The 23,158-nt window shown below is 44.0% G+C and overlaps 1 protein-coding gene across 2 annotated transcripts in view; it reads left to right on the top strand.

The window, feature by feature from the left end:
* Positions 1-23,158, top strand: part of AGBL1 (AGBL carboxypeptidase 1) — a 932,974-nt gene that overhangs the window by 64,205 nt on the left and 845,611 nt on the right. For both annotated transcript variants that reach the window (XM_070775073.1, XM_070775072.1), the window contains exons 2-3: positions 16,189-16,252; positions 18,653-18,799. In XM_070775073.1, coding sequence (XP_070631174.1) covers positions 16,189-16,252; positions 18,653-18,799 — 211 coding nt within the window. The remainder of the gene's footprint in view (positions 1-16,188; positions 16,253-18,652; positions 18,800-23,158) is intronic.

A 23,158-nucleotide genomic window follows, 5' to 3' on the forward strand; every position in this document is an offset into this window, starting at 1 on the left:
GATTCTCCAGGCAAGGATACTTCTCCAGGATTCCTTCTCCAGGGAATCTTCCTTACAGGGATTGAACCTGGGTCTCCTGCATTGTAGGCAGATTCTTTACCAATTGAGCTATGAGGGAAGCCCGCCTCTTGGTCGTAGGTATGATAAAGCATTTATAGGCATGTTTTAAAATTGTCAGTTTGTTCTCTAGAATCAGAGAGTTTCCACTAAAGAAACATTAGTTACTTTGAAAGTGATTTTTTTTTTTTTCAAATTTAGTAGCTTTCAAAACTCAACTCAGAAAATAGGAAGAAAGGTTACTCTTGCTATCAAGGAAATTATTCCTTTGGCCGCAGTCTCCTCACTAGTACAGTAGGAATAAAAATATCAAAATTGCAAGACGATTTCAGGCAATCCAGTGGTCCAGTGGTTAGGACTCAGAGGTAGCAAGCACTGCAGAACTGCAGGGGCCATGGGTTTGGTCCCTGGTCAGGGAACTAAGATCCGGCATGCAAGTTGCAAGACAGTTTTCAGGATTAAGGAGTAAGTGATATCCGAAGCCAAGTGGGCACTCGGTGGTAATATTTGTAGTACTGTGGGCTGTGTGTGTGTGTGCGCCGTTGTGTCTGACTCTTTGCAACCCCATGGACTGTAATTGCCAGGCTCCTCTGTCCATGGAATTTTCCAGGCAAAAGTACTGGAGTAGGTTCCATATCCTACTTCAGGCGATCTTCCTGACCCAGGGGTCGAACCTGAGTCTCCTGCATCTCCTGCATTGGCGGGTGGATTCTTTACCCCTGCGCCACCTGGGAAGCCCCCGTTATGGGCTATGTGGGATGTCAGTTCATAACCTGATGCCTAGTTCTTAACCCTCAAAGTACAGAATACCTCTGAAAAGCAGCTTTTCAGAGTGGGTTGGGGAAGGTCTAAGACTAGGTTAGAGAGCAGCCAAGTGGTGGAGCAAAACCACAAAATGATGGGGTCCCTGAAATGGGAGACATGAGGACACCCGAGTCAAACTTTTGTTGCTTCGTGACTGTGCTTTAGACCAGCTGGCTAAGAACTAGCTGGGTGGAACAACCCAGAAAAGGGCTTCTTCTTTGTGGTTTTGGAAACTGCTTGGTTCTGGGGCCTTTCAGTGGCAGAATGAAGCCTCCCTGTCCCAGTGCTTTTAGTCTTCCCTGTGTGCTTGGGAGGTCGATGGATTCAGAGAGGATCAAGGTAGTGGGTGGCAGCTGCTGATTGAACAGGAAGGCAGCACTCGCATCCTCCACTTTGGTACTGAACACTGGGTGACAGGCACCTGGACATGTTATTTACTGGCTCTGTTTAGAATCCATTCAGAAAAGCTGAAAACAATTTGGCACTTCTTTTCAGCGAGCCTTAATTCTAACTTGCAAGTTTTGTGCTGTTGTTTGTCAACTGTGTTCTGGAGCGACTTCACAGCCTTCCTAGAAATGGAGACAAGTCTGCTTTCCGCTGATTGTCATTTAAAAGAAATCAGAGAACATCTCAAGGGTGTGATGCTGTTGATTGCTGTTGTAATGATTATGACTCAGAGTCTTTACTGTTTACCAAGCGGCAATAAATGTGCTGGACATAGACAAAGCGTAGGATTATAAATGGTCTCTTTTCAGAGGACACAACCTCACCATTTTCACTTGTTTTGGTTATTTTTCTCTCCTCCTTAAGAGTATCCTGCTAAATTGAAAACATCGTGATCTGGGTGTAAAATTGATCCAGGAAGATGCATTTCTAAAGATCTTCAGATCTGTTTTTAGACGACTCACCTTTTGTTAGTCATGCTCATGGCCATGTTTATTCCCCAATAGCCAATCGAACATCTATTGTGACTTAGGCAGAGAGCTAAGTGTTTTGCATCCATTACGGTATTTCTCACCCAATTGTATACTTGAGCTGGGTTCAGTGATTAGTCCAATAATGTAGCAAAGAGAGTAAGTTGTACAAAGGTTTTGGTGACCAAGGTCTATTTGAATTAAGGTACATGCTTCAAACACCCCTGTCCCTTTCTCTACCCTAACTTCACTGCCCTTCTTTATCTCCCTTATCTTTGCGTGTTTCTACCAGCTATATAACTCTACACTACTCTCATTTGCCTGGTTTCGTCCTGAGCATTCTGCCCTCCAATTTTCTCCTAGTTAATGCTAGTTTATTCTTTCACTCTAAGCTGAAGTGCTACTTGTTTTTTTTAAAAGAAAAGGAAAATTTTATTATTATTTTTTTTATTGGAGCATAGTGGCTTTACAATGTTGTGCTGGTTTCTGCTATACAGCAAAGTGAGCCAGCTATACCTATCCATATATTCCCTCTGTTTTGATTTCCTTCCCATTTAGGTCACCACAGAGGAATGAGCAGGATTCCCTGTTCTATACAGTGGGTTCTCATTGCATGTGCATGCGAAGTCCCTTCAGTTGTGTCAAACTTTTTGCAACCCTATGGACTACAGCCTGCCAAGCTCCTCTGTCCATGGGATTCTCCAGGCAAGAATATTGGAATTGGTTGCTGTGCCCTCCTCCAGGGGATCTTCCCGACACAAGGATCGAACCCATATCTCTTATGTCTACCTGCAACGGCAGGTAAAGTGGTTCCTTACCACCAGCACCACTGGGAAGCCCTCTTTAGTTATCTATTTTATACATAGTATCAATAGTGTATGTATGTCAATCCCAATCTCCCAATTCATCCTACCACCCTCTTTCTCCCTTTAGTATCCATACATCTGTGTTTCTATTTCCACTTTGCAAATAAGTGTGTTATTTCTTAAGGAAATCCTGTACTGATTAACATCGAATAACCTTATTTTATGGTCACATGACAACATACACTTGGGTACTTATCCTCAGTTGCAATTCTACATTTCTTTGGGTGACTATTTAGCTATCTGCCTTTCTTTTTTTTTTTTTTTTTGCTATCTGCCTTTCTAACTGGCTTGAAAGTTTGATGAGGGCAGGGACTGTGTGTATGTACGCTATCAGTGTTATTCCTGCCACCTAACACAGTACCTGGTACAAAGTAAGTACCTGACAATATTTGCCAAATAAAAAATAGACCACCTTCTAACTTTACCAGAGGCTGAACCATGTATGCCCCTTTACTTAGAAGGGAGAACATTGGTATTCTTTGTTGTTGGTCAGTTGCTTTTGTAACCCCATGGACTGCAGCACACCAGACTTCCCTGTCTGTCATTTCCTGGAGCTTGCTTGAACTTATGTCCATTGAGTTGGTGATCTCATCTAACCATCTCATTCTCTGTCATCCCCTTCTCCTCCTGCCTTCAATCTTTCCCAGCATCAGGGTCTTTTCCAATGTGTCAGTTCTTCAAATTGGGTGGCCAAAATATTGGAGCTTCAGCTTCAGCATCAGTCCTTCCAATGAATATTCAGGACTGATTTCCTTTAGGATTGACTGGTTGGATCTCCTTGCAGTCCAAAAGACTCTCAAGAGTCTTCTCCAGCACTGCTGTTCAAAAGCTTCAGTTCTTTGGTGCTTAGCCTTCTTTATGGTCCAACTCTTACATTCATACATGACTACTGGAAAAGCCATAGCTTTGTTGGGAAAGTAATGTCTCTTCTTTTTAATATGCTGTCTAGGTTGGTCATAGCTTTTCTTCCAAGGAGCAAGCATCTTTTAATTTCATGGCTGCAGTTACCATCTGCAGTAATTTTGAAGCCTGAGAAAATAAAGTCTGTCACTGTTTCCACTGTTTCCCCTCCTATTTGCCATGAAATGATGGGACTAGATGCCATAATCTTCATTTTTTGAATGTTGAGTTTCAAGCCAGCTTTTTCACTTTCCTCTTTCATTTTCATCAAGAGGCCCTTTAGTTCCTCTTCACTGTATTCTTAACAATTAATTTTGTAAGACCCAATATATGACTAGGGCATTTGTCAAATTCTGGAGCCCAAGAATTATGAGGAAAGATACTAGTGGGATTGTTCATTCTTTTACTGGTAGTGAAGTATTTTTAAATTAAAAAAAACTAATTTTAAATGGAGTACAGTTGCTTTACAATGGTGTGTTAGTTCCTGCTGCCGCTGCTGCTAAGTTGCGTCAGTCGTGTCCGACTCTGTGCGACCCCACAGACGGCAGCCCACCAGGCTCCCCCATCCCTGGGATTCTCCAGGCAAGAACACTGGAGTGGGTTGCCATTTCCTTCTCCAATGCATGAAAGTGAAAAGTGAAAGTGAAGTTGCTCAGTTGTGTCCGACTCTTAGCGACCCCATGGACTGTAGCCCACCAGGCTCCTCCATCCATGGGATTCTCCAGGCAAGAGTACTGGAGTGGGTGCCACTGCCTTCTCCGGGTTAGTTCCTACTGCACAGCAAAGTGAATCAGCTATATGGATACATGTACGTATATATATACGTATGTATACACTTAAATGTACGTAAGTCCCTCCCTTTTGGACTTCCTTCCCATTCAGGTCACCACAGTGCATTAAACAGTTTCCTGTGCTGCACAGTAGATCCCCACTAGTTATCTATTTTATACATAGTCTCAATAGTGTATACGTGTCCGTCCCAATCTCCCGATTCTTTCCATCCCCTCCTTTCTCCCTGGGCATCCAGACATTTGTTCTCTACACCTGTGTCTATGATTCTGCTTTGCAAATAAGATCATGTACACAGTTTTTCTGGATTCCACATATATGAATTTAATATAGTATATTTGTTTTTCTCTTTTGGACTTACTGCCCTCTGTATGACTTGTTCATTCTCAAGAGTCCTCCTAAGACAGAAAACATTACATACCATTTCACTTTATTCTATTTTGGAATGATGTTTATTTTTTAATATTATAAAACCACATCACCCAGCTTCTGTAATTATGGCAAGCTTCTTATTTTTTTTTTTGCTATTTCCAGCCCAACAGCTATCATATTGAGAAAACTCTCATTTCTTTACATCTGTGTCTCCTTTGTTTCCCTGCATGTAGGATCATTGGTTCCATCTTTCTAGATTCCATACATATGTGTTAGTATATGATATTTGTCTTTCTCTTTGTGATTTAATTCACTCCATATAGTAGGTTCTAGGTTCATCCACCTCATTAGAACTAAGGAGAAGGTGGGATGATTTGAAAGAATAGCACTGAAGCTACATATATACATTATTATATGTAAAATAAATAACCAGTGGGAGTTTGATGTATGAAGCAGGGCACCCAAAGCCAGTGCTGTGTGACAGCCTGGAGGGATGGGGTGGGGAGGGAGGTGGGTGGGTGGGGGGCTCAGGGTGGAGGGGACACATGTATGCCTATGGTCGATTCATGTTGATTTATGGCAAAAACCATCACAATGTGTAATTATCCTCCAATTTAAATAAATAAATAAATAAAAACTATTTCATAACCATCTGGTGGCTCAGACAGTAAAGAATCTACCTGCAATGCCAGAGACCTGTGTTCAGTCCCTGGGGCTACAGTCCATGGGGTCACAAAGAGTCGGACATGATCGAGCAACTAACTCTTTCACACTTTCGTAGATATTTCAGTCCATACTCATTTAAAACAACTCTCCCTCTTTTGAACTCGTCTCAGCCCTGAAAGGAAGTTTTTCCTTCTGCCCCAACTAAACTTCTAACTATGCAACTTCTTCCTATTTCTTCTTGTGTGAAGACAGAAAGCTATTGGTCACCATTTCTGGTATAATAATCATTTTCAGTCATTGAAGTTTGTGATCAGTACCCTCTTTTATCACTCATTACCAGCTCCAAATTTAATAATATCTTTTCTTTAGCCAATGGACCATTTCTAGTGAGTGTTCAAACTGCGTGACTGAAGAACAAATTTATTTTTGGCAATATGGTTTTCTTGGGCTATGAGCTGTGTCCTGTGCTCTTGGCTCATGAATTTGGAAGAGGTTCTGTCTTATTCTCTAGAGATCAAGAATTAAAATTTCATGGGCTTATTCTTTCCATCTGTGGGAACAGAGTAGCAGAGTGTAAGCACTCTATTTCTGTGATATCAGGGGTGTTACAGAAAATGGGATTGGGATGGCCTTTTTTCCCCTCTGTTCAGTAAAGTTGGGTGTAGACTTGAGAAAATTTCAGAAAGAGGCATGGGATACTTCTTTTCCCTCCACATTGGCTGGGGTCATATTGATGTTCCCTATTTATTAACACAGTTCTTGGCACATGATGCTGCATCACGTCAGTCGTGTCCAACTCTTGGTGATCCCATGGACTGTAGCCCGCCAGGCTTCTCTGTCCATGGGCTTCTCCAGGCAAGAATACTAGAGTGGGTTGCCCTGCCTTCCTCCAGGGGGATCCTAGGGTGTGTGTGTGAGTCTTGCATTGGCAGGTGAGTTCTTAACCACTAGCACCATAATAGGCATCCTGGATGGCATCACTGACTCGATGGACGTGAGTCTGAGTGAACTCCGGGAGTTGGTGATGGACAGGGAGGCCTGGCGTGCTGCAATTCATGGGGTCGCAAAGAGTTGGACATGACTGAGCGACTGAACTGAACTGAACTGATACTAGGCAGCCTATAATTGTTTGTTCGGTTGCTGGATTCATAGAAAAGTTGATCTTTATAGCTTGTCATAAATTTGTGTAAGGATGTTCTCACTGGAATATGCTTTGAGGTAAATCCTGTCATCAAAGAGAATAGGATAGCAAGGCTCTGGCAGATTTCATATTAAGTTTCCATTTCATTCCATTCCATTATATCCCATTCCATTTTATCCCATTCATCCCATCCCTTCCCAAGCCATTCCATTCAATTCCTTTCCATCCTATCTCTTCCCATTTTATAACATTCGGAATGTTTACTGAATACCTACTTTGTGTAAGATGCCACACTAGAACCTGGGGACCCCAATGGGAAATGAGGTAAAATACTTGTTCTGGAGGAGCTTAAAGTCTAAGGAGAGTGTGGGAGATTAAAAATTGCTTCAATTTTTTTCTACTCCTCCAGTTGAGAGGTAGAGATTAATTCCATCCACTCAAATCTGGGCTATCATCGGTAACCTGACTGGCCAATAGGATGCGGCAGAGGTGATGGTTAAACTGAGGCTAAGCCAAAAGAGGCCTTGCAACGTCTACTCAGTTCTCTTGGGATGCTTGATCCGCCGTGTAAGAAGTCCAAGTTGCTTAAGACTAACATGTTGGAAAGGCCGCATGAAGGCATTCTGGTTCATAGTCCACGATGAGCCCAGTCCTTCAGCCTGCCAAACAGAAGCCATCTGTGCCAAGGTATCAGACACACAAATGAAGCCATCATAGACCCTCCAGACCAGTCATTCATTTGCCAGCTGAATGCCACCCAGAGACCATAGTTAACACCTTGGGAAGTAGAAGACTCTCCCAGTTAAGCGCTGCCCAAATTCCCTGTCCACAAAATCAAGAGAGAAAATGTAAAGGCTATTGCTTTAATCCAATAGGCATCAGGGTGGTTTGTTACCCCTGCAATAGACAACCAAAACACAGAGGCAAGAAAATAACCAGGATTTAGTTAGAATTCTAATAAAAGGAGGGGCAAAGTGGATTGTGAGAAATCAAATATTTAGAGCAAATAATTCTGTTCTTGGACGGGCTGGGCCACTGCACCATCCCACTTTAGAGGGCATTGATTATGTGGTAGTCCTTGCGAATGGCATGCCTCGCAGTTGTACGGTGCCCAACGTATGCAGACATGTGGCAGTTTTGAGTAATGAGTGCCAGGAAGGTAGGTAATGCGGAAAAACTGTAGAAAGGGAACTTGAGCTTGGAATTGAAATACAAGTAGGTTTCATGGGCTAAATACAGGTAGGTCTCATGGGCTAAGTACAAGTAGGTTTCATAGGCTAAGTACAAGTAGGTTTCATGGGCTAAATACAAGTAGGTTTCATGTTCTTCACAAGGAGAAATAATACTCCATCAGTAGAAGCAATGTGAGCAAAACTTTGAAGGCATAGGAGCCTATGATGGGCTTGGGGCACAGTGACTGGTCCTTTGAGGCCAATATACATGGTATTGGGGTTGGGGGAGTGGATGGAGAGGAACTCCTGAAGCTGAGCGATGTGAAGGGTCTTATATCTTCATGGAGAGTCAGGAGGAGGAAGGCAACAGGGAGACAAATATTTCAAAGCAAGTGAGCAACAAATTCAAAACAGTATTTGAGAAAATTGTAGTTCAAAACCCCACAGACTGTGAAAGACAGTGTTTGTTCTTTCAGCTGCCTGCCTCTACTAGAAAGCTTGGCAAGTCGGTTTTTTTTTTTTTTTTTTTTTTTTAATAGGAAAGTCTTAAACAACAGGGAATTACTCAATGATTCATTTAAAAGGATCATTAAAGGAAAATGGAGGCATGTCGCATCCTGCCTTCTTTAATTGCTCATTTATTATTACTGTGGGTGAGATAATGGTTTTGTGTTATTCTTCTAAATAGTGTAAAATATTTATTGGTAAATATAGCAGTGCATATATTAATGCCAGTGGAGATTTTGTGGCATGTTTTTTCCCTCCGCTGATAGCCATAATTTTTACTTAAAGGAAAACAATATTGTGCTGATTCATTCTAGCTCAGAGCTGAGCGAGAACATTACGAACTAAGCATCTGTACGACTGCACTGTCTCTTAGCACCGGTGGAATGGCAGGATTCTCCGGGGCTGGCCGTAGTCTGTGAAATCAATTTCTTTCCTGTTTATTAACTCATGATTTGGAAGAGGACAAGCAGAGGTGTAAAAATGTTCTTTTCTCCCTCTTCGTGACAAACAACCTGATTGAAAATAGCTTTTATGAGTGAGGATGCTTACCATTTCATGTGCCTGAAAGTCTACGAAGGACAGGGAGACCTGGCGTGCTGCAGTCCTGGGCTCGCAGATCGGACACAGCCGAGCAACCGAACAACCGTGAAAGTCTACAGGTCGGTGGTTTTATAGAGTTGGTTCACAGCTTAACAACGTCACCAGTGACCCAGGGTTGTGTCCTCAGACAGCGGTGCCCCAAATAGGAAATAGAGTGTTTGTCTTGTTGCTTTGTTTTTGCTTTTCATGGTTTCTCTTTTTAAATCTTGGAGGATAATCTTTTCTGGAATCTCTCAGTCGACTTCTATTTGAGTTTCCTTACCCAGATCTGCCCTCATGGTGGTGTGGTGGTTTAGTCCCTAAATCATGTCTGACTCTTTTTGACCCCATGGACTATAGCCCACGAGACTCCTCTGTCCAAGGGATTTCCCAGGCAAGAATACTGGAGTGGGTTGCTGTTTCCTGCTCCATGGGATCTTCCCCACCCAGGGATCGAACCCACGTCCCTTGTATTGCAGAAATTCTCATGCAGTTGCAGGCAGGTTCTTTGCCACTGAGACACCAGGGTAAGTCCCTATCTGGGATCATACTCACATCTTAACCAACCATTGGAAAAGGAGAAAGACAGAAGAGGTGAACTGTGGCCCATTCCCCAGGGAGGGGACAAGTAGAGTATGTATCTTTCATCAGCAGGCTGCTGCCCCGGGCTTGAAACAAATGGGATTTTCTGGGAAGCAATTATAGAAGAACGACTGGAGTGTGTGCAGCCAACTGTGTTGGCCACAGGTCAAACCAATTTAGGGGCGGTGATTTAGTAGATTCTGTACACCCAGATCTATCTCCCTGCTGGAAGGTACAGCAGAAGCCTAGGAGAGAGTGCTTGTTCTCAGGGAGCATTAGTGGGCATTGAACTAAAAGTGGGCAATCTCTTAGCTGGATAAATGGATCCAATAAAATATACCGATTATCTATTACACCTCAGGACACAGGAATGCAGAAATGAGTGAGACCTAGTTCTTGTCCACAGACTCACAATTCCTTTCACCATCTGCTTCATCCTGGAAGCAGCTTCATCCTCCAAGGTTGCCACACTCTGTCATGCTTCCCTCTGAGTAAGTAGGGCTGTGACACAGCTGGAACATTCCCCTTGATATGGTGCAGGGCCCTGTGGGGCTCCCAGGCACAAGGCCTTACTGTGTCTCCCATTTCTTTGATTACAGGAAACAGCTTTCATTTATCCTCCATGACCTTCCCTGAGTCCCAAGGGACAGATTCAAGCAGTTGTTAATGAGGGAAGGGAGGGGATGCGAGACCAGGGAGAAACAAACAGTCAAGAGCCACCTTGGGGCAAGGCCCTGTTACCCCATCAAGGGATACACACAACAATATCTTTGAGCTCTTTGCAGATACTGAAGAGCTTCCCAAGTGGCACTCGTGGTAAAGAACTGCCTGCCACTGCAAGAGATGTGAGAGATGTGGGTTCTATCCCTGAGTCAGCAAGATCCCCTGGAGGAGGAAATGACAACCCACTCCAGTATTCTTGCTTGGAGAATCCATGGATGGAGGAGCCTATGGACAGTGGGCTACAGGCCATAGGGTCACAGAGAGTCAAACATAACTAAGTGACTTAGCATGCACGCAGATACTGAAAGCCCCTCCAGGTCGGAGAAGTTAATAATTGGTGATGACAGGTGGCCCACAAGCATGTAGACCCCAGACTGGTTGGACCCGAAGGCTGCTGATGCTGACTCCTGCTTACCTCACTGTCAGCCCATCAGAAGAATGCCCATGAGTGATCACAGCCTCCTTGAACAACGGTTATAAAACTCCTCACTATCTTCCCAAAGTTGGAAACACATGGTTTTGAGGGCATTAGCTCACTGTGTCCCCCTTTGCCTGGCAAAGCAGTAAATCTATCCTCTTCTACTTCACTCAGAACTTGTCTCTGAGATATGATTCAGCACCCGTGTGCAGAGCAGCTGGGCTTTCAGCATCACTCCTGCCCCGCTTCTGCCTGATTTCCCAGATGTATCACTCATGGACCTGGTTGGGTTACACACCCCGTCCCTGAATTCTTCTAGCATCCACGTTTACCTTTGTCACAGTCCTTAACCATCCTGGGTCCTAACTGTTTGCCAGCTGTTCGTCTCAGCCAGGCCTGGAGCCCTGTGAAGGCTGAATGTGTTCCCATCTGTTTGTATCCCAGCCCAGTGACTGGAACATGCATGATTTCCAGGGAGCATTTGTGGGACGAATGCATGAATAATTGAATGAAAGGAAATTAAACATGGATCTTTTTATCCCTCTTCAATCAGTTTCCACTTTATTAGTTTTCCTCTCTCCCTTTTCTCTTTGCTCCTTTCTCATCACCCTGTTGCCTCTCTTGTTTTCCTTTTTGCTCATTATTCACAGTTAACTGATGAATCCTGCATTTATACCAAGTTACGCGATATTGCCCAGCCTTGCTTTTATGGCTTATCCCCCTCCCTCTTTTCAGAAAGAAGAGCAGTTATGGGGGTTTCTGCTGGTGGATCCAGACACATCATTCATTGCAGAGAAGGGACTTTGTTTTTTTTTTTACCATCAGCCATCTTTGGGTCCATTTTCAAAGGGCTGGATATTTTGTGATTTATAGTAAAAAATAGATATTTGGTCTTCCTCTTGTTTCTGGCACAGAGCTCCCCAAACCCTTGGAATATCCTCAGTGATGAGAGCAATAAACTTGTCTTTTGTTAAGTTAATGGGTTGACTTTTGGACCACATCTATGAATGGAAAGCTGACTGTCAGGAGAACTGACCATGTGGTTGGAGGGTTGGGACTTTCAGTCTGACTTCCTGGCTCCCCAGGACACCCCAAGTCCCCTTTACCTCCAGGGAAGGTAGAAGAGCCAGAAGTTGAATCTATAGACTATCTAAGGATAGGGGAACTACCTTGGCAGTCCAGGGGTTAAGACTCCACATTTCAAGGCAAGGGCATAGGTTCGGAACACTAAGATCCCACATACTGTTGGTGTGTCTCTCCCCCCAAAATTAAAAAAGAAAGAAAACAGGAAACTTGAGAGATGAAGTTTACAGAGCCTCCAGGTTGGTGAACAGGTGGAGATGCTGGGAGAGTGATGCTTCCGGAGAAGGCATGTGAGCTCTGTGCCAGTCCCCCGGACCTTGCCCTGGGCATCTCTTACATCTGGCTGTTCCTGAGTTATACTGTTTTACAATAAACTAGCAATCCAGAAAGTGAAATGTTTCTCTGAGTTCGGGGAGAGGATTTAACAAATTAATCACACCCAAGGAGGAGGTCGGTTATGGGAATCTTTAATTTATAGCCAGTGAACTGGAAGGACAGATTAACAACCTCGATTTGTGATTGACACCCTGAATTAGAGGAGCTCACTGGAACCCCTGATTTATAACAAATATGTTGGCCAGAAGGAGGGGTCACAACCTGGACTTGCCACTGGAGTCTGAAGTGGGGGTGGGCGATCTTGTAGGACTGACCCCTCAGCCTCTGGGATCTGATGTTATCTCTGGGTAGATAGTGTCAGAATGGAGATGAACTGTAGGACAACCTGATGGTGTCCAGAGTATTGTTTGTGGATGTGGGGGAACCTCTCCTACAATGGAACTGGTACCAGAACCGAAGACTAGCAGATTCCCTGGGATGATATATCAGTGGCTTCCCTAATCCTTGGTTCTTGTTCCCAGATTTTGGGAGACCAAAGGGTGGGAGAGGACAGGGAACACTGACACAGAGCACAGCTGTGCATGACATTTGTTGGAGGGGACTCAAAGAATGATGCCTTCTGTTAGCGTCCAGGGCAGCTGTGATAGGAGGCATCAGACAAGTGATGCTGAGGCTGCCTTCTTTAGGCTCAGCTGCCTGTGGAGAAGCTCCCAGAGCAAATCCAAGTCTTTTCCTTGGTAAGCGTATAAACCTCAAATGTCTAGGGAACCCCAGGTGTCTCATCACCTGGAAGATGAGTTAAAGTATTAAGTTTGGGCATTTTGTCCATAATGGACCTTTTTTTTTTTTTGCCTTGTTTGGTGTGTAAAAGCATACCTTTACAATAGTATCTTATCAGTGTTCAGTGGTGACCTAAATGGGAAGGAAATCCAAAAAAGGGAGGATATATGTATATGGAGAAGTCAATGGCACCCCACTCCAGTACTCTTTCCTGGAAAATCCCATGGTGGAGGAGCCTGGTAGGCTGCAGTCCATGGGGTCGCTAAGAGTTGGACACGACTGAGCGACTTCACTTTCACTTTTTACTTTCATGCATTGGAGAAGGAAATGGCAACCCACTCCAGTGTTCTTGCCTGGAGAATCCCAGGGACAGAGGAGCCTGGTGGGCAGCCGTCTATGGGGTTGCACAGAGTCGGACACGACTGAAGCGACTTAACAGCATGGCTAATTCACTGCTGTACAGCAGAAACTAACACAACATTGTAAAGCAACTATACTCCAATAAATTAAAAAAAATATCTTAATTGTTGTTATTTAGCCACTAAGTCATGTCTGACTCTTTACGACCCCACGGACTATAGCCCGCCAGGCTTCTCTGTCCATGGGAATTCTCAGGTAAGAATACTGGAGTGGGTTGCTATGCCCTCCTCCAGGGGATCTTCCCAACCCAGGGATCGATCCAGTGTCTCCTGCACTGGCAGGCGGATTCTTTACCGCTGAGCCACCAGGGAAGCCCATCGTGTGTGAGTATTTCCTCCCATTCTGTTGACGTTTCTTTGTTGATTGTTTCCCTGGTTGTGCAAAAGCTCTTCAGTCTAATGTAGTCTCATTTGTTTATTTTAATCTCATTGCACGTGCTTTTGGTGTCTTACCAAAGAGAACATTGCCAACACTAATGTCAGAGATTTTTTTTTTTTCTCCTGTGATTTCTTTGGGAGTTTCATGATTTCAAGTCCTAGATTTAAGTCTTTGACCTATTTCGAGTTAATTTTTGTGAGTGGTGTAAGATAAGACTCCTGGCTTTATATTCAAAAGATTTGAAAGCAGTATCTGGAAGAGACATCTGCACACCCATGTCCACTGGAGCATTTTTCATAACAGCCAAGATATGGAAGCAACCTAAGTGTCCCTCAACAGATGAATGGATAAAGAAGATGTATATACATACAGTGGAATATTATTCAGCCACGAGAAAAAGAATATCCTGCCATTTGCAGCAACACAGATGGACCTTGAAGGCATTAGGTTTAGTGAGATAAGTCAGAGAAAGATGAATACCGTGTGATACCACTGATATATGGAATCTAAAAAAGCTGAACTTGCAGCAACAGAGAGTGTAATAGAATGATGCTTACGAGGGGTTGGAGAGTGGGGGCTTTGGAGAGGTGCTATTTATGGGTGCAAACTTGCAACTTATAGGTAAAGAAGTGCTTGAGAGCTAGAAAATTAACATATTACCATGCAATGACACTGGCCTGGTTGTTGAGAGCCTGGCCTGGGCTGTACTCTGGCGTTGGCATTGTGGATCACCACAGAGGTCTTGATTAAGCCCTCCCTCCCTCTGAGTCTCGGTGTTCTCTCCCGTGTAACAAAGGGGAGAGTGTCAAGGATTGCAAATACCCCACAGAGCTATGTCATGAGATTTGTTGCTACCCCAGGTGTCTCTTAAGAAAACAACACTTCATCCTTGTGAGTCAGGGAAGTCTTTCCATGTGAACATGTTAGTGGATTTCTGTTTCTGCTCTCTGTCCTGGATTGAACAATAATCTAAGCCTCCTGAAATTAGCAAAGGCTTTGCTACCTTGGCCCACAAAGCCCCTTTTCATTTGCCCTTTCTGCCTGAACTATCAGTGTTTTCTTTTGCCCATTTTGCTGATGTTGCCAGTTTCTGAAGGCTAAATATGGAGATAGAGCCCCTGAGATGCTTCACTCAGTGAGTCCTTTTCAGTTTTTATTTAAGGAGCAACCATGCAACGATTTGTTTTTTAAAAAATATTTATTTATTTGGCTGTGGGTCTTAATTGTGGCAGGTGGTCCTCTCTCTACTTGTGCATGGGCTTAGTTGCCCTGAGGCATGTGGGATCTTAGTTTCCAGACCAGGAATCTAATTCGAGTCCCTAGCATTGGAAGGTGAATTCTTAACCACCAGACCACCATGGGAGTCTCCCTTCAGCCATTCCTTATTGTAGAAAGTCCTTCTCGGCAGAAGGAAGCTGCCATTCCCATGCATACCCTTGACCATGCCACCTCCCTTCTTCTGCCTTCTTTCCTTTTAAAATTTTTATTTTCTATTAGAGTATACTTGATGTATGGGCTTACCAGGTGGTGCTAGTGGTAAAGAACCCAACTGCCAATGTAGGAGATTTAAGAGATGTGGGTTTGATTCCTGGGCAGGGAAGATCCCCTAGAGGAGGGAATAGCAACCCACTCCAGCATTCTTGCCTGGAGAATCCCATGGACGGAGGAACCTAGTGAGTTATAGTCCATAGAGTTGCATAGAGTCAGACGTGGCTGAAGCTATTTAGCATGCATAGTTGATTTATAATGTTGTGTTAGTTTCAGGTATACGGCAAAGTGATTCAGTTACATATACACGTGCATCTATTCTTTTTCAAATTATTTTCCCATTTAGCTTATTAGAGAATATTGAGTAGAGTTCCCTGTGCTATACAGTAGGTCCTTGTCGATTACCTGTTTTATATATAGTGGTATTATGTGTCAATCCCAAACTCCCAATTTATCTCCCCGCCACCCACCTTTCCCCTTTGGTAACCATGAGTTTGTTTTCTATATCTGTGACTCTGTTTCTGTTTTGTCAATAAGTTTATTTGTGTCATTTTAAAAGATTCTACATGTAAGTGATATCGTATGGTATTTGTCTTTCTCTGATATATTTCGCTTGGTATGACGATCTCTAGATCCACCATGTTGCTACAAATGTCATTATTTCTTTATTTTTAATGCTTGAGTGATATTCCATTGTATATATGTGTGACATCTTCTTTGGTCTTCCCCTGTGGCTGAGTGGTAAAGAATCTGCCTGCAACGTAGGCAACTTGGGAGATGCAGGTTTGACACCTGGGTCAGGAAAATCCCTTGGAGGAGGGCATAGCAACCCACTCCAGTATATTGCCTGGAGAATCCTATGGACAGAGAAGCCTGGCAGACTAAAGTCCATAGGGTTGCAAAGAGTCAGACACGACTGAAGCGGCTGAGCACGCAGGCATGCACCACATCTTATTTAGCGATTCATCTGTCAATGGACATTTAGGTTGCTTCTGTGTCTTGTCTTTTATAAATAGTGCTGCAATGAACATTGGGATGCATTTATCATTTCAAATTAGGGTTTTCATCTTTTCTGGATATATGCCCAGGAGTGGGATTTCTGGGTTTTATGGTAGTTCTACTTTTAGTTTTTGAGGAAACCTCCCTACGGTTCTCCTTAGTTGGCTATACCCTCACCTTTCTTCTTAAAGATGGCTATCTGCTTTCATTGTAGAACTCCTCAGACCGGGAGTCCATCCTGGCCATCCTCCAGCTCCTCGGAGATCTGCTTTCAGTTGGTGAGTAGGTCATGACCTCACTCCTCCTGTGGCGGACATGGGGCATGCAGATGCCATGTCTCCCAAGAGACTGTGTGGCCTGGGGTTTGCTCCAAGTTTTCTGTGCGAGACAAAGTCACCATAAGATGGATGTACTTTGGGCTTTTCAATCATGTCACCCGCCCTACAGTGGCCCAAATTTAGGAGGCATTTAGACTCTGGGTGGCTATTCTGTGACATCTCATCTCTGCGGCCAAGGACTTCCAGCCCTCAGTGGTTTGACCTCTCGCCTCCCCCTCTTCCCTCATCATGGCCCATTTAGAGAGCCAGGTGTCGGCAGCTCTCTCACGTAAGTCAAGTGGAGACAGGAAGACGAGGCAGGAGCTAGACTTAGCAGTGTGGTCAGCCATTATATTTTGAGGGATAAATGGACAGAAGTCACTATGGTGGCATCAACTGAGTCAACTGGGTCCCACTTCTATCAGCTCTTTTCCACCTGAAGTTCTTGGAAAACACAGCTTCTTGAGCATTCCAGCATTCACTTAGCTTTCACTTCTATGAAGCCAGCCATGTTGCATTAGAAAGACATATTCGTACCAAACAGAAATACCACAGTGAACGTCGCTCCAAAGCCCCAGACCCTCAGGTTACAGTTTCAGAAGGAAGGGTCCACTCGTATCGAGGTTTACCCTCAGGCTGTGCTGCACTCCAGTGGCAGGGTGACACCTCTTCTTCTGCATCAGGTACCCTCTGGAGGTGAAGCCCATTTGTTCTCTGGGATAGTTCTGACTTCGGTTTGTCCAGTGGTGTCTGGAACTCTTAGAATGAAACCACAGAGTTCTCTTTCTGAAATAGGTACTGATTATTGCCCCTTTAGTAGAGGATGAAAAATCAGAGAGTCTTCTTTGATTATAATCTCCTACCCTGTTGACCACCTTGGTTCAAGAGCATAGAGAATCATGTGAGTCCCCTTCCAAGATGAAACGTAACCACTGCCTTTTGGCTTATCCTGGGGTAAGATGGGGGAGGTCCTTCTTTAAAACTACTCTAAGGTAGAAAGACCAACATATTTTACCTTAGTCCAGACCTTCTTCAAAACTCCCTAGGTATATTATTAGGTGTTTGTTTCTCAAAGGATTACTCTGCTTGTTTCCATACGTCCCTCACATCAGTTACTGAAGGCCAGCACAAAATAATCATTAATACCACTCATGAAATTATTCTAGATAAGCTATCAAACTAAACTTTCTTCTATTAAGAGATGATTTAAACCTAATAGCTGAGGGATACTGATATTCTCACTTTATTCAAGTATATGATTATCAGTTCAGTTCAATTGCTCAGACGTGTCCGACTCTTTGCAACCCCATGAACCGCAGCACACCAGGCCTCCCTCTCCATCACCAACTCCCAGAGTCCACCCAAACCCATGTCCATTGAGTCGGTGATGCCATCCAACCATCTCATGCTCTCTCATCCCCTTCTCCTCTAGCCCTCAATCTTTCCCAGCATCAGGGTCTTTGCAAATGAATCAGCTCTCCACATCAGGCGGCCAAAGTATTGGAGTTTCAGCTTCAACAACAGTCCCTCCAATGAACACTCAGGACTGATTTCCTTTAGGATGGACTGGTTGGATCTTCTTGCAGTCCAAGGGACTTTCAAGAGTCTTTTCCAACACCACAGTTCAAAAGCATCAATTCTTCGGTGCTCAGCTTTCTTTACAGTCCAACTCTCACATCCATACATGACTACTGGAAAAACCATAGCCTTGATTAGATAGACCTTTGTTGGCGAAGTAATGTCTCTGCTTTTTAATATACTGTCTAGCTTGGTCATAACTTTGTACATCAGCCTACATGCATATTTCTTTACATGTGATAACAGGGCTTCCCAGGTTTCTCAGTCATAAACAATCTTTCTGCCAATGCAGGAGACGCATGAGACATGAGTTTGATTCCTGGGTCGGGAAGATGCTCTGGAGAAGGAAATGGCAACCCACTCCAGCATTCTTGCATGGAGAATCCCCACAGGCAGAGCAGCCTCGCGGGCTATAGTCCATGAGGTCGCAAAGAGTTGGACACAACTTAGTGACTAAACATCAGCAAATACATGCAACACAAGTACCCACATACACTGACTTCATAGAGTCTTAGGAAAGGAGAGTTTAGGCTCCATTTATTATACCTGCTGCAAGTTCTCAAATATTTCATTATTTCTCCATTTCTCACCCGTCACCCCTACCCCTGGCCCCTTACCTAATAGCACAACTTTACACAAGATGCTTCATGAACTCCACACTTACTGTCTCTGAGATGAGATGAATCAACACTTGCTCAGTCTCTAGCTGTGAGATCTGCTTCCTGCTCCAAGGACAGGAGGGTAGTTATGTGAGACTCAGGGCCCCTCTGCTCGCCCCCTCAGGCACAGACCGGAGGATCCAATACATGATCAGCAAGGGTGGGAGTGAAGCCCTTCTGCGGACCCTGGTGGACACGGCCAGGACGGCCTCTCCGGACTACGTCATCCTCCTGCCGCTCTTCCGGCTGCTGGCCAAAGTTGGCCTCCGAGGTACCCACGCCCCCAGACCCAAGGATGGCTGGAAGGGTATCTGGGGTTGTTATCATGGGAACGATTGGGGAAGCTTTTATGGGAGAACAGAGAGGAAGCAGGTCTAGACACCTTGGTGATGATGGCAGGACCCGCCCCACAGGCGAGCACATCCCAGGTACCTGGGGGCTCAGGACTGGACCCAGAGCAGGAGTGGACTACCTGGGGCATGAGACGTGTGGAGGACGGAGGGGAGATATCCAAGGAGGTTTTCAATCACTTTATTTTTAAACTTTATTTATTTATTTTTGGCTGCACTGGGTCTTTCTGCTGTGCAGGTTTTTTTTCTCTAGTTGCAGCAAGAGGGGGCTATTCTGCAGTTACAGTGCATGGGCTTCTCATTGCGGTGGCTTTCTTGTTGCAGAGCGTGGGCTCTAGGTGCTCGGGCTCAGTAGTTGTGGTGCATGGGCTGAGTTGCTCCATGGCATGTGGAATCTTCCTAGAGCAGGGATCAAACCCACGTCTCTCACATTGGCAGACGGATTCTTAACCACTGGACCACCAAAGAAGCCCTCCCTAAATCCTCATTGTGTTTAGGGCATACTCAAATATGTACGACCTTACTTAAGTAATTAAGTCTGCAGAGACTGTTTCCAAATAACATAACATTCTGAGGTTCCAGGCAGACATGACTTTTGGGGAGCCAGTTTTTTTTTTTTTCATTAATTTTTTAAAAATTCATTTGTTAAGTTTATCAAGGACTTCCCTGGTGCCTCAGGCAGTAAAGAATCTGCCTGCAATCCAGGATATTGGTGTTCAATCCCTGGGTTGAGAAGATCCCCTGAAGAAGGAAATGGCAACCTGCTCCAGTATTCTTGCCTAGAGAATTCCATAGACAGAGGAGCCTGGTGGACTACAGTCCATGGGGTAGTTGGACATGACTAAGCCATTGCTTAAAACAATTTTTATTAGAATATAGTTGCTTTACAATGTTGTGTTAGTTTCTACTCAGTAGCAAAGTGAATTAGCTATATGTATACATATATTGCCTTTTTTTTTTGGCTTTCCTTCCCATTTAGGTCACCACAGAGCACTGAGTAGAGTTCCCTGTGCTGTACAGTAGGTTCTCATTTTAATCTATTTTATACCTAGCATCGATAGCATATATACATTAATCTCAATCTCCCAATTCATCCCACCCCTCTTTTCCTGGAAGGACAGTTTTCAACTCACTAGTGATAGAGTGTATAATGTTAGTTGCTCAGTCGTGCTCAACTCTTTGTGACCCCATGGACTGCAGCCCACCAGGGTCCTCTGTCTATGGGATTTTCCAGGCAAGGATACTGAAGTGGTTTTCCATTTCTTCCTCCAGGGGATCTTCCCAACCCAGGGATTGAACCCCGGTCTCCTGCACTGCAGGCAGATTCTTTACCAACTGAGCTACTAGAGAAACCCAAATAAGTCATGTAGAAGTGGTGCTTCCCTGGTTGAAGAGAAGATGGGGGTTTAGAATTCTTCCCACTTATGCTCCACATCCATTTCTCTTTTCACATGGAAGACCCTGAAACACCTCCCTAAAACCCTAGGACCCTTTGGAGCACAGTTGAAAAAGCCTGGGCACCCAGGCTGCATGCAAATGTTACAAATTAGTCATAACAGTTAAGCTCCAATTGTGTGCAGTCTTAGACCACAGGGCTTCTTCCCTGGTGGCTCAGATGGTAAAGAATCTGGCTGCAATGCAGGAGACGGCTTCCATCTGTGGGTCGGGAAGATCCCCTGGAGAAGGGAATGGCTACCCACTCCAGTATTCTCGCCTAGAGAATTCCATGGACGGAGGAGCCTGGCGGGCTACAGTCTGTGGGGTCACAAAGAGTCAGACATGACTGAGCAACTAACATGAACACTTTACGCAGACCACAATCAAGAAGCGCAGTTCCTCTGAATGTTGTGAAGGCAGCAGCCGCTGAGGGCACAGAGCTCTGGGGGTACTCCTTCCTTTCAACGCTTCGAATTCTGCTTTGAGTCCCTTCAACATTTCGCAAACAGTGACTGAGACCCAGGCATCAGCCAGCTCCTGCAGGGTCACGTTCCAGACAAAACACATAGAAATCACCCACTGATCACTCAGCAGATATTGACTGCGTATCTCCCAGGGCTGTGCACTCTTCTAGGCCCATGGGAATGCCACTGTCACCAAGACAGATAAGGGGGTCTGCTCTTGTGGGAATTACATTCAAGTGGGGAAGGGCAGGAAGTACATAATTAGCTAGATAATAGCAGATGGTGATAAATAACTAGGTAGTAACTGGAAGGAAAAGAAAGGGTGATGTTCCTCTAAGATGGTGTTGACAGAGAGAGGTGACATTTGAGCCTAATCTTGAAGGATGAGAAGAAGTCAATGAAACAAAGAGTGGGCTAAGTGAACTCCAGGAAGACAGAAGAAACATGATATACACCCTAAATAGCAGAGTCTGGGGACTCAGACTTGGGTTTTAGGCTTGAAAGTGAAAGTGTTAGTCGTTAGTTGGGTCTGGCTCTTGTCACCCCTTGGGCTGTAGCCCGCCAGGTTCCTCTGTTCATGGAATCCTCCAGGAAAGAATACTGGAGTGAGTTGCCACTCTCTTCTCCTGGGAATCTTTCCGATCCAGGGATTGAACCTGGATCTCCTGCATTTGAAGTGGATTCTTTATCATATAAGCCACCAGGGAATCCCTGGCTTGATGCTTATTAGCAATGTGACCTTGGGCAAGTTACCATTGGGCTCTCATCGACAAAATGGGTCTCAGTATATAATTCTTGGGTCATTTGCTGTAAGGATTAAGCAAGGTTGTATGTCACCTGCTTAGCATGTAGGGTCAGAGGCTTGGCAAATAAGAGTCATGTAGGTTTTATAGGAGAAAGAGATGAATCAGAGAAGTGATTTTCAAGTTATAGACCCTGATATTACCATTGCCATAATTACATCACCACACCTTCTGCCATCAAAGACTGTAATCCTAGATGTTAGCATTCAAGCTGTCAGGGGCTGAGCTGAACAGAACAGCAATGAGATTGGCTGCTCATGAACGGATATCTTTCTTTTCTGATAAAGGGAATGGGTCATATGAGTTCAGTCACAGTCTCTTTGCTGGTGTCCTTTGGTCCAGAGATAAATATTGGTAATTGAGGTTTAGGATGTTACCTGTTTTACTCATTTCTCCCTGTGATGAATCTGATAGTGACCATGTTCTTGCTAACATAAACGTGGCTTGGGCATTGCACTTGGAAAAGGACAGAGATAAATGTGACAGGTGGCATAGTCATTTGTTATCCTGTGAAAACCAAGTGCATAGAATAAAAAGTACTTTCTATTTATTTCTTATGCTTATTCACTATTATTAAAATAATAATGACTCACCCACAAGTCTGAATATCAGGTTTATTTTGATCAATATTTTCAAGAAATCTGGGGAGAAAATTATATTTTCTGAAATTATGTTTTCACCTTTTATTTTAAAGTCCTCTATCATATAGAATGATGACCTCTTATATACCTATCCCTCAGATCAAACCATTGTTAACATTTTATCATATTTCCTTAATCTATTTATGTTTGTTTGAAATATTCTAAGGAAAATTAGAGATAGCATTTTACTCCTACACACTTTTGAGTGAATTTTTTGAAGAGAGACATTTTCTTATATAATCACAATACCAGAATCACAAATCTAGCAAATTAACAAGACATGCATATTTATATTCATTCTAGTTTCTCTAAAATGTTCTCAGCGTGCCTTTTACAGACATGCTCAGGGAAGGATCCAATCAAGGTCCACACACTACATTTGAATTTATGTAACTTGTTGTTTAGTTGCTAAGTTGTGTCTGACTCTTTGCAACTCACTGGATTATAGCCTGCCAGGCTCCTCTGTCTATGGGGATTCTCCAGGCAATAATACTGGAGTGGGTTGCCATTTCCTTCTCCAGGGAATCTTCCCAACCTGGGGCTCAAACCCACATGTCCTGCAATGCAGGCAGATTCTTCACCACTGAGCCACCAGGGAAGCCCAAGTTATGTCACTTGAGTATCCTTGATTCTAAAACTGTCTTAGAGAAATAAATTTATACCCAACTAACATCTAGCTCATGTTTGAGAACAACCAGAAGCATTCTTACATACAGGGGATAAGAGTCATACAACCCACAAGGCACATGTAAATAATACTTGAAGAATAATGGACCATATGAGTACCCTTGATGGGCTCTTTGGAGCCATCTGGTTCTAATGGAGACATATTTATTAGCATTTTCTACTAGATCTGAAAAGTCTCATTTCCATGACAATCCTCTTCCCTCCACCGTCTTTACTGTCCTCTCCCCCATGTAGTATACAACTGTCAG

Source organism: Bos indicus, chromosome 21 (assembly GCF_029378745.1).
Source record: "Bos indicus isolate NIAB-ARS_2022 breed Sahiwal x Tharparkar chromosome 21, NIAB-ARS_B.indTharparkar_mat_pri_1.0, whole genome shotgun sequence".
Taxonomy (NCBI): Eukaryota; Metazoa; Chordata; class Mammalia; order Artiodactyla; family Bovidae; genus Bos; species Bos indicus.